Here is a 16,118-nt window from a genome sequence, read left to right on the forward strand (position 1 = left end):
TCACTTTCATTCTCTCACGGGAGCACCGTGGACTTTCTCCAGTGGCCGTACGCACCAAATACTGTAACACACTGAGCACCGAAGCAGGTAGAAGAAGCCAGGCGTCTTCTGGGTGGACCCTATATTATGAAAGTGTAACACAGTGCCCACTTCTCCCTCATATTTTTATTTTGGAAAATATAGTGGTTTTTAATGAGAATATATTCTGTTATTGATAGTATCATGTAGTGGGCTTCCGGCATTATTTTTAAATACAGTAATAAATATGTATCGTAAACATTTCTTCAGCTTTGATTCCCATATGGTAAGTACTGACAGATTTTTCCCGTGGATAAATAAAGCCCTTTGGGGACCATCAGTCATTTTTAAGAGGGGAAAGGAGCCCTGAAAACAAAACAAAAAAATGTGACAACTACTGTTGTAACACAAAGTGAAATATATTTGGTGAGGGGCACTGAAGCCCTATCTTGACAAGGTTCAAAGGTCTCTTATTTAAATTTTTTGTTTTAAAAGGAATAGTTACAGAGAACAGAGTGCTTCAGCCGCTAGAGGAGAGGGTGTTAGGGGCTGGTGAAAAAGGTGAAGGGATGAGGAAGTACTGACTGTGAGTTACAAAATAGTCACAGGCTGTAAAGTACAGATAAGGAACATAGTCAATAACACTGTAATAACTGTACGGGACCAGGTGGGTGCTGGGGATATCAGGAGAAACACACTGTAAAGTATATGATTCTCTAACTATTACACTGTACTCCTGAAACTAATATAAAATAATATTGAATATAAATCATCCTTGAAAAAAATTTGATGGCAAATTCAAAAACAAAATAAAATGAATAAATAAACGTGAAAATAAAGTCACCTCCCATATGCAATCCCACAGACCCAGAGTGTCTTTGGAAAAATGAGTGGGTGGTCAGCAAGTTCCATGTACTTTGCCCTGGAAGCAGATGGCCCAGTGGATGGACCCCTGGCCCTGAACCTGACCAGCCCCCTGCATTTTCGTGCCCACGGCAGCCCTGGGGCACCTCCAGACGCTGCTCAAGACCGCACCTCGTCGTCATCAGTGAAATGGGGAGGTTGGTGGCAGCCCCCACGGCCAGGGTTGCTGTGAAGGGCCCAGCACCGTGCCTGGCACACAGTGTCAAATCAGTGCCGCTCTCCTCGTTGTCCTCCTCACCCCCATCACTGTCCCCCACACGTTCCTGCTGTGACGGCCCTGGCTCTGCAGGCTCGGGGCTCCTGAGTCCTGTACAATGGGCCACTCTGCCCCCGGTTGTAGCTCACTTCCTAACGGGGCGATTGGATGATTCACACCCAGGCCGACCCAGACAAGAGGAAGGGGCCGATTCAGGCACTGAGTCAGTGACCGCCCTTTGCAGGGCAGCCCCCGTCACTGACTCAGACACACGAGCACCTCTAAGAGCCCTCTATTCACGGCCACCCTGGGCCACTGACACAGCACGGGCTGCCGGTGGCCCCCCAGTGCCTATTCAGTGCACACAATGGTGAATCTAGGACTCCGGGCCCAACGGTCTCGTGGCCAGCTCCACTCACGACGTGACCGCCTGTGTGTATCTTTGTGCATCAACAATTGTCTGTCCTGGACAGGAATGTTCTTACGATGACACACACTCCAAACCCCTCTGGACTTTGTCAGCTCCCGCCTCCATCCCTCAGTTTGCCCTAAAACTCAGATGATGCTGATGTGGAAAGCTTAGCAACACAGCCGCACAGAGAGGGCTGACATTTCCACATGCTGCCGAAAGCCGTGGGTGCGTACAAGTGTGAAGCAGTAAGAACCTGCCCCTTCCACCCACGAGTCCTACAGTGAGGGGCTCTTTCTGCAACTGCAGGGAAATGTTACATTTGGAATCTTAAACTTTCTTTGTCTTCTACAAGAAAAAACGTGGAAAGAGTGAGGGAGAAAGGGGACGGCCTGAATGTTTTGTGCGTTGGGGGACAAGCACGGCCCCGATGCCTATAAACAAGGACCTCATTTACTCCTCTGAGCTGCCCTGGGAAGGTGGAGTCATTACCTCCATTTATAGCTGTGAAGCTGAGGCCTTGAGCTGCCCACGTCCTACAGCTGGCCAGACCAGGATGCGGCCCAGGTCCGCCTCACTCACCAACACACTGCCTGTGACTGGGGAGGGGGAGAAATCCCAGCTCCTGCGGGGGTGCCACTTTTTACACGGGTGGTTCTTTGAACTCTTGTTTTTCTTGGAGGCCACATTTTCTGCATAATTGATTGCTTTTGAAAATTACAGAGCAATTTCCCATCCACTGAGTTGGAAATGCCCACAGAAATGGAAATGCCGACGTGACTGCAGGAGAGCTAAGCTGGGGTAACGCCTGGGTGGGGGTCTGGGGTCTGCTCGGGTGGAACAGAAGTCCCAGCTTGGCTGTGAGACCCGGGCATTGGTTATCAACAATGTCGCCCAGCAACTGAGGGGGGCGATTTTCCCACACAACAGTGAGAGGATTCTGGGCCACACGCTGTGGGTACTGGCCAGCGTGGGATGCCCTTCAACTCCACAGGCTGTTGTCTGGATAAGGAGAGGCAGCCTCTTGGGGATACTGAGGCCTCCCTCTTCCCCATTCTTATGACCCACTCCTTGTTTCATGGATAAAACACATTTGAGCTGGATGAAATGAAGGCATCCCCCTTCCCTCAGAATTAAAAAAAAAGAGAGAGATCGTAAATCTATGTTTAGGTCTGGGCTTGAAGGCAAAGCTGGTCTTCCCTGCCTGTGAACTTCATGGGTCCAAATATGGGAAATGGCTACTGAGCAGAGCAGAAGACTCCCCTTGAAGAGCAACAAGCTGCATGACGCAGTGGGGGGCGGGGAGGGGGTACCCGTCAGGGTCTCGCTCAGCTGCCTGCAGTTCCACACAAGCTGGTCTGAGTCTAAGGCCCCAGAGAGTCTCCGTAAGCCCCCACCCGCCCCCACTCCGGCACTTCTGGCACAATTCCAGGTCTCACTTCCCACTGCACCTTTTCCCAGCACTGCACTCAAGACAGCCCGTAAAGTAGAGGCTTTCCTGCGATTAATAAACGGACCACAGGGCAAGGAGAAGGGAGGGAGGCAAACACCTGCAAGACCCCAATTTGGTGACATAACCATGGATTATTTAGAGCTGGTTGTCACTCGGCAACAGCAGAGAATTCATCTCCCATGAGATACACAGCCCAGTCCTTGATATCCGCCCCCTTGCGGAGGCTGAGTGCCGAGGACTCCGAACTCAATCTCGGTTCGGCAGGAAGCTGAGGGCCCCACTCCATGGAGTCCAACAAGGTAACGGGGGCTCCTGGGAAGCAGGCACATGGCTTACACGTCTACGACCCTTGGGATCAAGCAGGCTGTACTCCACAGATGGGACTGAGTTCATAATAATAATTAAAAATAAAAAAACAATGGTGTGGTCCAGGAAGATTTTTTTCTCTCTTTGTAGAAACGACTCTCGCTATCATGAAGCCATCACTGAGAAACTACTCAATGATAAGCAACGAGTGCTCCAAAGGAAATTAGATAAAGTAAGAACTTAATGAGCAGGTATTACCTGAGTAGTTTTTCCTCTTAAACGGTGCTAAGAGGCTGATGGACATTATGTCCTGATGCTTGTGAAAACTGTCTTACAGCTGACATGTCTTAGCTACTGAGCCATAAAGAGCGTCTGGATTCCCAGGCTGGCCGGGATCGTCAGTCTGCCTGCCTGCAACTAAAAGCAAAAAGGCTGAACCGTGTCAGAACATTGTATTCTCATCACGAAAGACGATCATTTGGAAATAGCAACAGAAACCAGGTTTGAGAGTTAGCAAGGCCAGGTTGATTCCCAAATCCTCCACGTGGGAGCTGAGCACCGCTGGGCTTGTCACTCCAATGGCCGGCCCTGTGCAGGGCAGCTGGGCTGATTAGAGATGACATTTGTGAGCTGCCTGGCCCAGTGCTGCTCACTGGCAAATCCCAGCACAGGGGCTGCTGTTTTACCTCCCACGTGTTCCTCCAACCCACAGTCCCAGGCTTCTGTCCTGTGACTGCCACAGTTGCTCTCTCCCATGTCGCTCATCCTTCTAGTCTCGCTCAATTTCTCCGGGACGCCTTGCTGACCCGCCAGGCTGCGCTGGTTATTCTCCCGAAGCACTGTGTACCTTCCTGACCACCGACTGTCACTCATAATGTCATGACTGTATGTGTGCCTGCCTTCCTCTCGCCACTGTAGGTGAGAAGCTGGGTCTTTATTCCTCTGTAATAGCTGCAGGCTGGTTGATGGATGGCTCAGTGGGTGGGTGGGTGGAAGGATGGGTGTTGAATGGATGGATAGATGAATGGGAGGCTAGATAGAGGGATGTAGAGATGGCTAGATGGATGAATGAATGGATCGGTGATGAATGGAGGGATGAATAAAGGGAAGGAGGGAGAGATGGGTGGATGGATGAATGGATAGATTTTCCGTGTGCTAGCTCTGGTGTCCCTCAGAGGTCTTCTCCTCTGCCTGCCCTGGGAGTGACTGACAACGGTGCCCGCCACCTTTACTCCTAAGATTCTGCTCCCTGTCTGCATTGTTGAGGTCTCTGCTTGGCCTTCCACCTCTCCAATGTCCTACGTCTCTAAGGCCTCCTCAGATACTTTCACCATAAACCTGGTGTCCCCAAAGGTTCAGTCGTTGGCTTATCTCTCTTCTCACTCACTTTCCCTGGGGAATAAATTTTAATATACATCTTCAACAACTTCTGCGTTGTTGATCCTAAAATCTACTCCTATATCCCAACCCCTTCTCTAATCCATTCATGTTTTAATTGTATTCATTCATTTACTCATTCAGCAAATATTTAGTAAGTAAAGAATATTATCCAGGAATAATTTTAGGCACTTGGGACATATCACAGATAGAGAACCCGGACTGGAAACTATGGCACAAGGAAGAAAAGAAGTGAACAATAATCAGAACAAGTAAGTAAATTATAGTGTGTTCACAGGTGATTTAAATGCTCTGGAAAAACCTGAGAGCCAGTCAGGTACACTGGGAGTAGACAGGGTTTGCAGCACTAAGTAGGGCGACCAGCGTGAGCCTCAGCAGGAGAAGGTTTAAGGAGACTCAGGGGTGAGGACGTTTGTCTGAGAGCATCTGGGGGAAGTGTGGTCCTGGCACAGAGGACAGGCAGAGCAGACTAGAGGCACTGGGAGGACCAGTAAAGGGACCCATGTGGCAGAAGCAGAGGGAGCAGAGGCAGAATGGCTGGAGAAGAGGCCAGCAGGTAAGGGCAGGAGGCAGCGCATCCCGGGATCTGGGGCCACTGGAAGGACTGCGCCTTCACCTCCTGGTGCCTGGCTGTACGAGCCTTCCCTCTCCATGTGGACAACCTTATGTGCCGAGCACCCAGCCTTGTGTTTCTGCGCCCAGTTCTCCTTCCCGGCCTTCGGTAGCAGACTGCTGACACTGGCTTCCACTGGGCCGTGTTATACTTTGCCTTTGGCCTCAGGGGCTGGTCCGGGGATGGGTATATGATCCAAGCAAGGCCGATTAAAGTTCATAACTAGGGTTTTTCTAGCAGGTTTCAGTGGGGGAGAAATCTCGGTCTCTTATGAATCAGGAGGTGATAGGACATGTACATGGAGCTGCTGGTGGCAGGACTCCCCAAGAAATAGTGCCGGAGAAGGAAGCAGACAAGCCGAGGGGAGGTGAGAGTGCAGCTACAATGCACTGAGCCCTCAGTCCTGGCTGCGTCTAACTTCCCTCCCTCCTCAGACTCCTGAGTTAACGCCACCCCTCCCTTTAGCTCTAGTGAGCTTAAGTGAGGGATCTATGATGGATCAAGAGTCCCGAGGAACACATCCTTCCAACCGAGCACGGCCAAAACAATTCACAATCTTCTTTCCCTGCCTCCAGTGCAAAAGATGGGTCTGTCCCTCCTTCCTGTTCCCCACGATGGCTCCTAACACTCTCAGCTGCAGAGTTTCCAGGCTGCAGAGCCCCACGTTACCCCCTGTCTAGGCTGGTGTTCAACAAATCATCAAGTTCTTCCCTCCGAGGTGCTCTCAGGCTTCCAAACTTTCATCCTGTCCTCCTGGTCACCTCTCATCTAGTCCAGCACAACGGTGTGGCCTCGTGGCCTCACCCCACTCCACGGGTGGCCCTCCGAGGCCCATTAGGTCTCCCTTCCTTTACAGAGCTTTGATGGATGAAATCTAACACTTCGAACACTGGAGGACTCCCACCTCTTGCCTTCATATTACGTGGATTTTTCTCCCTCTGACTCTAGGACAGTCCCTGAGCTCCCACATCCTCCCCCCATCACTGCATCCCCCCCCATCACTGCATCCCCCCAAAACTGAGCACCTTCCCCCTCCTGGGCTTTCCCAGCTTCTCTCTCACTGAGGCTGGATCTGCGCGTCTATCTCCTGAGACCCTCCACTATGGCACTTCCTCCCCCAGAAAAACATGGGGCGCTCTGGGCTTCCTGGGTGGATTCGAACATTCCCGCTCTATCCATGTTCACAATGAAAGACAGCAACAGAGTTCTGGTGCCAAGACTCCATCCGTCCACATGGCTCCAATAACCCCCACGATGCTCCAATGTAAAAAAGAGGCGTCTGAGTCCTTCTGTCTTGGGGCCAAGCCTGGCAAAAGTGACTTTGGCCAGCTGTCTCATCTCTACCACAGAGACCTGGAAGAGCCAACGAGAAGAAGCAGGCTCCTCCTCCTGTTGCCGGGGTCAAGGCAAAAGAGGCGGCAGCAGAGGGCAGAGGTCACCCTTGCTCCTCTCCGGGGACCTCGGTCAGGCCCCTTGCACACACGGAGGGGCCCCAGGAGGAGCCCCGGAGGCCTCCCACGTGGAGGCCTGGGGGCAGGCGGCTCACACAGGTGGAACGCATTAGAAAACGAGCCATTTGGCACTCTGAACACATTTTGCTAAAGATACTCGTGTAATCATTTGAAATGAAAATTGCTCAAATGAACTGGAAAATGTTTTACTTGTATTTTCTCATATTCCTGAAACTTTCTTTCCATGGTTCAAAAGTTTGCATTGTCTAATTGCTGATTTCCATTTGTGAATGAATCAGTGTAAAATAAAATTAAGTGCCAAATTAATCTACCCATCTAGTTTTAGGCATTAATTATCCTCTGAGACACTCTCTCCTGCGCGCGTTGCTTGTCAAGACAGGCCTGGATACAGTGACGTAGAATCCGGTTTTCAGCCTAGGAATTGAGCCAAGCAGCGGAGGGAGGGTGACCTTGATCTCTAAGGCCCACAGTTTACTGTGTGAAAGGGGTGTGATCCCAGGCAAATAAAACACATTCCTCACCTTTTAAAGCTGCCCTAACACTGTCAGACCAGTAGGTGACTGGGGCAGAAACGCTCGCCGCATGGTTTCCTGTCATTTCCCCAACTGTCCCGGTTAACAAATTAACAACAACAAGTTTCCTCGAAGCGTAAAAGGTCACCTCAGTGTGGAGAATGTGCTGCTGGCCGGGGCGGCATCCTAAAAATGACACATGCTGTTCTTTGGGAGTTACGGCAAAGGATACTTCTTTGGTTGTGCAAAAAAGCAAAAACAAACAAAAACAAGTCCAGAACATAATTATAGGGCCCTCAGTCTCTGGGGTAGAGCCATATACTTGGTGATCTGACCAAAGCCACCATTCCTGGGAACTGTGGGTGCACAGAGGCTGGGCACCTGAAAGACAGTTTGTCTCCAGAAGGACCAGGAAAGCCTTGGGGACCGAGGGTACACAGGCCCTGATCCATTCCCTCTTGAGGTCCAGCACCATCAGAATATTTCCAGAAGAAATGAGATATCCTTGGCCAAGTAGTATTGTAGCCTTAAAACAAAGGGGAGATCTTACTGTGTGCAAAGACATGGATGAACTTAAGACTTTATGCTAAGTGAAATAAGCCCGTTACAGATGACAGATACTACATGATTCTATTTGTATGAGGAATCTAAAATGGTCAAGCTCATGGCAGTGAAAGAGCAGAATTGTGGGTGCCAGAGGCTGAGGGCAGGGGAAACCAGGGAGTTGCTGATCAATAGGTATAAAGTTTCAGTCTTTAAAGTTCCAGAGATCTGCTGTTCAACACCATACTGTAGTGTGTGCTTAAAAATCTGCTAAGAGGGTAGATCTCCTGTTAAGGGAGGGAGGGAGGGAGGGAGGGAGGGAGGGAGGGAGGGAGGGAGATGCAGGATGCAATTCCACCCAGAGGCACTGCCAGGAAAGGCAGAACCTGTGGTACAACGTGTCCAAGGTGGAGGGCTGTTTCTTGGCTGGCATCCCGCCCGCAGGGCAAAACATCCTGTTTTGGGAATTGGTGGTTAGAACTGAGTATGGACTAAGAGCTGTTATTCTGCAGCCCAAGGATGCAGCACCTTTGTTGCAAATGCAGAATGGCCAAGAAGGGTTCAGGCACTGAACCACCAAGCATCCTGTGGACGCTTCCAACAGCGACATGGTGTGGCAGCAGCTGGCACCACGGGCAGGTAGACTGGTCAGCAGCCTCAGACTCCCTCTTTGCCTGGCACCGAAAGCACCACTGATGGGTTTGGGAATATAACCCTGAAACACTTAGGAGAAAACAGGAAGGGCTGTGCTCAAGAGGAAGATGCCAGACACCTTGCTAATAAAAAAAAAAACTAGCTGAGGCGTCTTGGTGATTAATTAGAAAAATAAAAGAGATATGAACATATTTGCTGCACTCAGGCAACGCTCAAGTGCTGAGCTTATTTTGGGTATCAGAGTTTGGGAGAAAGGAAGTAAGGCACACGTTTAAATTATGTATCTATAACAACATGTATCAGGAATAAAGGTTTATGCTTCCTTTAGGGCCAAACCCAGCCCTGACATCTTTGAGGTACTGAGGATGCAAAGGAACTGGCAAGGGAGACACTGTGCTCCCGGGGAAGAACGGGAGGCTTTTACATCCCATCACGCCCTTCTAATAATACCTCCGCCAGTGCTTTTCTCCAGACAAGCTGGGAGGCCCAAACCGGCAAGCGCTCACCTCTCCCCAGCCACCCCAAGAGGAAAGGAACCTGTCAGCTTCGCTAAAAGGGAGTGGAAGAAAGAAAAACAAAGTCAAACGGAAAAGCTCGAGTTGCATCTCCTCTGTTTGAAGGCAGCAGGCAGGAGAGGGAGAGGTTTCGCCACACAGAGGCACCCTCAGGCCCTGGGGGGAGCAAGCCTGTGTGCGGAGAGTGGGCAAACACCCAGCTCGGGGAAGTGTTAATGAACTGGAGCGGCTCTTTGATAGTCGCTGATGTGGAGATGGAAATGGAGCATTTCAAAGCGGGAACTTTCGAAGAATAGGGTTTTTAGGAAGCGATTTTCCCTCTAGCCCTCTCTTCTCAGCTTTGGATATATTCAAATGAGGCCTGCCCTGGCTGGTGTGGCTCAGTGGATTGAACACAGGCCTGTGAAGCAAGGGGTCACCAGTTCGATTCCCAGTCAGGGCACATGCCTGGGTTGCAGGCCAGGTCCCCAGTAGGGGACACATGGGAGGCAACCGCGCATCGATGTTTCTCTCCCTCTCTTTCTCGTTCCCTTCCCCTCTCTCTAAAAACAAATAAATAAAATAGTAATAAAACAAATGAGGCCTGAAGTCATCCCATCAGCTTCCCCCCCTACATCTGGGGCCGGATCTGAGCACCTAGAAGGTGGAGACCCACAGAAGCCCCAGTCCAGCTAGAAGCAGCTGCTGCTCTGGGTCCCAGCAAGGGCCTCACTGAGATGGCTTGAGGGGGGATGGATGAAAAGGCATAAAATTAAAAACAAGACCGATGAAATCTGATCAAAGAAAACACCGCTAGACTACCTAGCAGCTTAAATTACACTGACCACATCTGACAGGTACGGGGTAATCATGAGTAATAAGTCCAGGCTCTGGAAAGAAATTATGGCTAAATAACGACAGGTAACACCAGGGGAGGTCACTGACTCACGTTCCCAGGGACGACTCAGGATAGGGTATAAAACCCATCAATCACACAGAGACAAATTTCACTCAGTAGGGTCCCTTGGTAGTCTAGGGTCTGGATTCCCAAAGAGCTCCCAAGTTCCGCCTGGAGCCAGACAGGAGGCAGCAGCACAAAGATGACCTCTAACTGACCTCCCGGTCCAGCTGGTCTTCACCCTCGCCTCTGTGTGGCAGCCCCTGTCACTTCCTGGCCTGGGCACAACCAGGCATCCTCAGTTACTAGGCAAGGGCTGCCCCTTGCTTGTGTTTCAGCGGAAGCCTCACTATGCTACCGAGGCTGTCTCAACACAAAGGGTTCCTGGAACCTCACTACGAGGCCAGTCTGAGCCCCAAAGCAGTGCTTAAATCATCCTGTTAGCTGCAGGTTCCTCCTGCCACCTCCTCAGGGCGCCCCAAGTTCCTAAACTCCCTGCTATTTTTTACAGTGGCTTAGCAGGAAAGCAACCTGATTCTACTCCTTCACGCCAGCCCTCTCTTTGGAAGGATTCTCTCTTTGGAAGATCAGGCCAGGTATTTCAGCCTGTGTAGGAGGAGTCAGGGACCTCTTCCCAACCTCTCATTCAAGATGACTCACAAGAGAAGAGAAGCCTCCATTCCCTTGCCCTCCCCAACCTTCTAGCCATTACCCGGTGGGCCAAAGGCTTACCCACTGCTCCCTGGCTTGGACCGGTCCATGAACAGGGTAACATTGCAGCAGAGACAGTGAGGAGGTACAGTTGTCTGGTTTCAAGACAAGGAAGACCCTGGAAACCCAGTCCTAACTGCTAGAGGAGGGATCCCTTCTGTTCAAAGACTGAAGGGGCCCAGAACTTGGGTTTCAGACCCCCGGGTCTTCAGAACAGGGGGTCCGCAGAATCTCCACTCCCCAACAGCCTACATCCTGAGCAAAGCTTCCGCACATTCTCCCCCGTGTCCTGCTCCCCGCACCTCCATCTCCTGCGGGGCTTCCGGGACTCCTTGGCTGAGTGGCTTCCCCAGGTCAGAGCCGTTGAGGACCCTGCCTCTTCCTCAGGACCGTTCTAGCAGAGACATCACTAATAGGAGCCCGCAGCTAAGGGGTCTCAACGGGTTGGGGTGTGGGAGTGAGGGAGACCGCCTGATGCCTCCCACCCGCTCAGTCACCTGAGCTCTTCCTCACAGGGTGGGTCACCTGCTTCCAACTTAGAAGTGAAGTGGAGGGACATTACTCTTAGAAAGCCTTCAGCAGGGAAGGGTTCTACTTTCATTTTCCTTTGGATGCTCTTAGAGCTAGCTTAAAGAAAGACAGGGATCTCCATCTACCAGAATAAAGCTTAAATTGACCAGAAACTCAGCTCACCAGCGTCTTCAAAATATCAGACTATTTTTTCTGCTTTTTCAGAAATGGGGCAGCTATAAAAAACAAGCACATAACACACCCTCCCCTACTTGTCCACTTTGAGCATTTACTGGTGCATGGGATTTTGTCAGAGATGGCATCTGAAGGCTCCTGGCTTTACCCCTGGGACAAAGTACAGGTGTTGCCAACGAGATGCCCCCTCTGAACCTCCAGCCCTGGATCCAGCCTTGGCATCTGTGGCACCAGCGTCACCTGAGGCCACAAAGACTCAGTCTCTGCTTATCAGCAACTGAAGCCAGTCCTGAACCCTAAAAGGACACGCATCAAATTGTTGACTGTGACAGTTGGGGGTGGGTACTGCATGAAGGGGGAGCTTCTTCCCTCTACCTAATTCTATACTGCTTTAGAGAGAGAGAAGAGTGAAGGGGGAGGGGGATGCGTTCATGGACTCTTTCAAACATTAAAATAAGTGGCCCCAAGGGCAAAGGAAGCAACTGTTTTTAACATCAGGGCCCAGGCTTAGCAGGGTACCTCATGGAGGCTGGATCTGGAAGCATGGCTGAGTGGCAAGGTGGTCACTCCTCCCACCACACTGAAGAATCAGTGGCCCAGAACAAACCCAGGGATCCTGGAAGTTCTCTTCAGGGCTGGGACACAGCCCAGTCCCTCTGTCTGGTCTCCTCCAGTGTTCTGACCTTGATGGACAACAGCCTCAGTATCTCCAGGGCACCCCTCCCTGACTTAAGCCCTCATACCTCCTGCAAGCATCTCATGGCGTGTGGAGTGCAGATGTGTCTCTGAGCTCACTTGGCCTCAGGTGCCTCTGCCTGCTTACCAAGCACAGAAGTATTTAGCTCACTCCAGCATCTCTCAAAGCCTGCCCCGGTTAAAGATGGGAACCTTCCCCAGCACAAGAACCTACCCAGCTTTTGAAGAACCGTGTGTCAGATACGGAGGCCAGTTTCTGGCCAATCTCTCCCAATGCCTGTCCTCCCCTCCCGCACCTCCCCCGGTAAATACAAAATGGGAGCTTGGCCGCAGAAGCAGCCCCAGAGGTTCTCCCTGCTTCCTCATTAATCACCCGGCCGCAAGCACTTACCTGCAGATGTAGTTTGTCTTGCAGGAGTCCTGCAAGTTCAAGCAGTTGGGCTTCTCCCTCTCCTCGTAGGAGCACACGGGCACGATGGTCTGCCGCCGCCGCTCGGTGCAGGCGACGTCCCTGCAGGAGCAGAAGAGCATCCCGTAGCTGTGCTTGGCCGGAACCTTGTCGAAGAACTGCCTCAGGGCCTTGTGGCACTTGCGCCGGTTGCAGACTTCATTGGACACGCTGGTGGTGCACGGGGTGATGTAGGCAGACCTGTACTTCTTGCAGGTGTCGTCCAGGTTGCAGGCCTTGGCGGCATCCAGGCAATTGTTGCCTTTGGGAATGTGCTCCACTGCAAAAGGACAGAAAGGCGGACGTGACCATCACGCTGGGCGCCTGGGCTGGGCTTGCAGGCTCCTGTGTTTGGATCGCGACCTTGCATTTACCTGGCAGTCCTGGGAGCTCTGATCAACACGGAGTTGTTGTTTTTTTTTTTAAGCTAATAACTTAATGAGTTCGAGACAAGGAGGAAATATTGAGTGCAAACGCTGGGAGCCCACGGCAGAACACAAACTCCTAGCACTCTTTTAGATGTATAATTAGGAGTATTGAGAGAGGCCCAAGGAGCTCAGGCACCTGCCCAACTACATATAAACAAAGCAACAGGAGGAGAAGTTTCCAACTCCTGGTTGGTAAACTGACATTAGGATAAAAGAAAAAGCAACAAATTATATACTTGTTCATTATACACTATATAAATCGATATGCTGAATGTAAGTATAATTGCCATGCAATCCTCCAGGAATATAATTATGTAATAAATGCATATAGTATATGCTAATTACTATATGATTACACAGTAATTGCATGGTTATTGGAGCCCAGAAGACAAAATATTATGCCAGGCTCTCTAAACAGGAAGAAGCAACTGCGGCGAAGCTGTATTTAAGTTCTAGCTCACAGGCCATTGGAAGAAAACCAGAACAAGTTACCTAAAAATTTACAAATCTCAATTGCCATGGAAGTTACCATGTATAAAATACGGAATCCATAAGTATTGAGGTTGCAGATTAGAAAAATTTGGCTAGTATTTTGGGTAGAATTTCAATGGGCTTACAAACCACAGGCCTTTGGAATCTCACAAAACCCATTCCACTGCCCTCACCGCTGTGGCTCAGTTGGTTGGGCGTCATCCACAAAGTGAAACTTCTTGGGTTCGATTCCCGGTCAGAGCACATGACTAGGATGTGGATTTGATCCCTAGTCAGGGCGTGTATGACCCGTGGCCTGGGTGCACATGAGAAATAACCGATCGATGTTTCTCTCCCATCGATGTTTCTCCCATTCATCAATATTTCTCCCCCTCTCCCCGCTCTCTAACATAAATAAATAAATAAATGGATTTTTTTTTTTTTAAGGAAAACATGCTGCCTTCTGCCCAAGCCCTCTGCTGCCTGTCCGCTAGCGGCCTGCAGAGAGAGCTGAGCGGCGACAGGGCCCGCAGGGATGGCTGGTTCGGCTGGCAGAGCCAGGCCCAGTGGGTGAACTTAAAAGATAAGTAGACAAGAGAAAATCATCTCAGTCACCACCATACCGGTGTTTCCACGGAGAGAGGAAGTGGTGGAAAGACCTCCAGAGCCAGGTTATAAGGTGGCCCATGGAAAATTGACAGTAAGTTACACTAGCGACCCTCTGGAAGCAGCAGGGAGGCAGCAAACACCACACAATTGTGGAATGTGACCCCCAGCAAGTTCCTGCTCAGACCTCAGCCCTTGCTTGGGTTCTGGAACCTTCTTTCATTTCATTCTCTTTATGATCCCAGTCAATGCAGACCATGAAGGTCATTGGCAACAGAGGAGAAAGAGTCCAGATGGGTTGGATGGGACTGAGACAAGGCACTGTATTCAGTGTGAGTCTGACGGGCACGTGGAATATTATGCAGCCTTAAAAATGGAGGAGATCTTGCCACATATGACAATAGAGATGAACCTTGAGGCCATTATGCTAAGTGACATAAGCCCATCACAGAAGGACAAACACAGTATGATTCCACTTATATGAGGCATCTAAAACACTCAGACTCTTAGATGCAGGGAACAGAAAGGTAGTTGTCAGGGGCTGGGGTGGGATGAGAGGGAAATGAGTTATTCTTCAGGGGTATGAAGTCTCAGTCAGGCACAACGAGTGTGTTGCAGAGACCTGCTACACAACATCGCGCCGATACTCAACAACACTCCATTCTACACTTAAAAATCTGTGAAGAGGGTAAATCCCATGTTACACACTCTTACTATAATGAAAGAAATTTTAAATTAAGTGAGTCAGTAAAGAACACACACAGCCAAGTCCCACATTTCTCTCCCTGTCATACCGACAGTGTGCCTTGCTTTAAGAAAACCCCAGCCACAAACACCTGAAAACAAAATTACACCCTGGCACCACAAGCGGTGTTTTACTCTGCTCCAGGTTCACGTTTGCGCCCGTGACATCTGAATCCAACCAATTAACATGGAAGGCAATAAACAAGGCTCTCAGCCCTGTGCTTTAGCCAGCACAGCTGGTGCGTTTTCTCCATCACGACCTGCCCGGTTTGGCTCCTCTCTGGCTCCTGTTTTCATACTCAGGCTCCTTAGGGCTCAAGGAGGGAAATACTTATCATGTACCCAGACAAGATCACCCAGCCCTCCAAGGCCTTGGTGACACTTCTAGCCTTTTCTACTTTGGAGACTTCTAATGTTGTTCTACTGGGCCCACGGACAACAGAGACTTATGTTCTTACAGGTCTATGGTTTGTGTGGAGATTTCTAAATTATGCTTTTTTGATGATAATCTGAAATAAATGAATATGACCAATCTCTAAATCATCTAGATTTGGCCTATAAGGCTGGATATGGGTACACAATTTGCTGCATGCCTTAATACTTGTATTGGTATTAAATGATACTCTAAAGAGAGAAGAATAGAGGCACAGAAGTAGAATTAATACTGAAAGATGCAGCCAGGGACACACGAACAAACAAGGGTTCGTGTAAATTCAAAGGAAGCCAAGTGGCAGAAGAATCGTCAGCACTGGCACCCAGTAAGAGGGACCCGCCAAACCCCAAAGAGCCCCGGCTGAGACAGGGCGCTGCCTTCTGAGTATTGGCACCGAGTTAGCTTCAGCAGAACAATGTCACCCTTTATATTACACCAGTGCAATTAACTTGCATTTCATTATTTTCAAACTTCTGGTCACACTTAATCTGTGTGCCTTGCTTTTATAGTTGTATAAAGGCAAAGAGTAAGAACATTTTTAAGTTTATCAGTTTCCAATAAAATTGTAACAAACATAATAAAAGTCAACAAGTAAGGCCAGAAAATTTAATTTTTTTCTGAATGTAGCCCACATAATACACAAGTTTGAAAAAACTGGCCTGAAAGAAATAAGTTCCTTATATGGGTCTTGACCATGGTTTTTTGGATATGATGCAAGCAACAGAATAAAAAATAAGCGAGCAGGATGACATCAAACTAAAAAGCATCCACACAACAAAGGAAATCATCACAAAATGAAAAGGCAGCTGATGGGATGGGAGAAAATATTTGCAGATTATGTACTTCACATTTGGTTAATATTTAAAATATATAAAGAACTCATGTAACTCAACAGCATAAAAACAAATAACCCCATTAAAAATGGGCAAAGGATTTGAATAAACACTTTTCTAGAGAAGATATTCCAATAGCCAATAGGTACACGA

General features: G+C 49.5%; 1 protein-coding gene across 1 annotated transcript in view; it reads right to left on the reverse strand.

Annotated features, from left to right (window-relative positions):
- GFRA1 (GDNF family receptor alpha 1) overlaps positions 1 to 16,118 on the reverse strand; it is a 195,002-nt gene that overhangs the window by 45,613 nt on the left and 133,271 nt on the right. The window contains exon 5 of the mRNA XM_053668520.1: positions 12,394 to 12,730. Within this exon, the coding sequence (XP_053524495.1) occupies positions 12,394 to 12,730 (337 nt within the window). The remainder of the gene's footprint in view (positions 1 to 12,393; positions 12,731 to 16,118) is intronic.

Source organism: Artibeus jamaicensis, unplaced genomic scaffold (assembly GCF_021234435.1).
Source record: "Artibeus jamaicensis isolate MK-2021 breed Jamaican fruit bat unplaced genomic scaffold, CSHL_Jam_final contig_490, whole genome shotgun sequence".
Classification (NCBI taxonomy): Eukaryota; Metazoa; Chordata; class Mammalia; order Chiroptera; family Phyllostomidae; genus Artibeus; species Artibeus jamaicensis.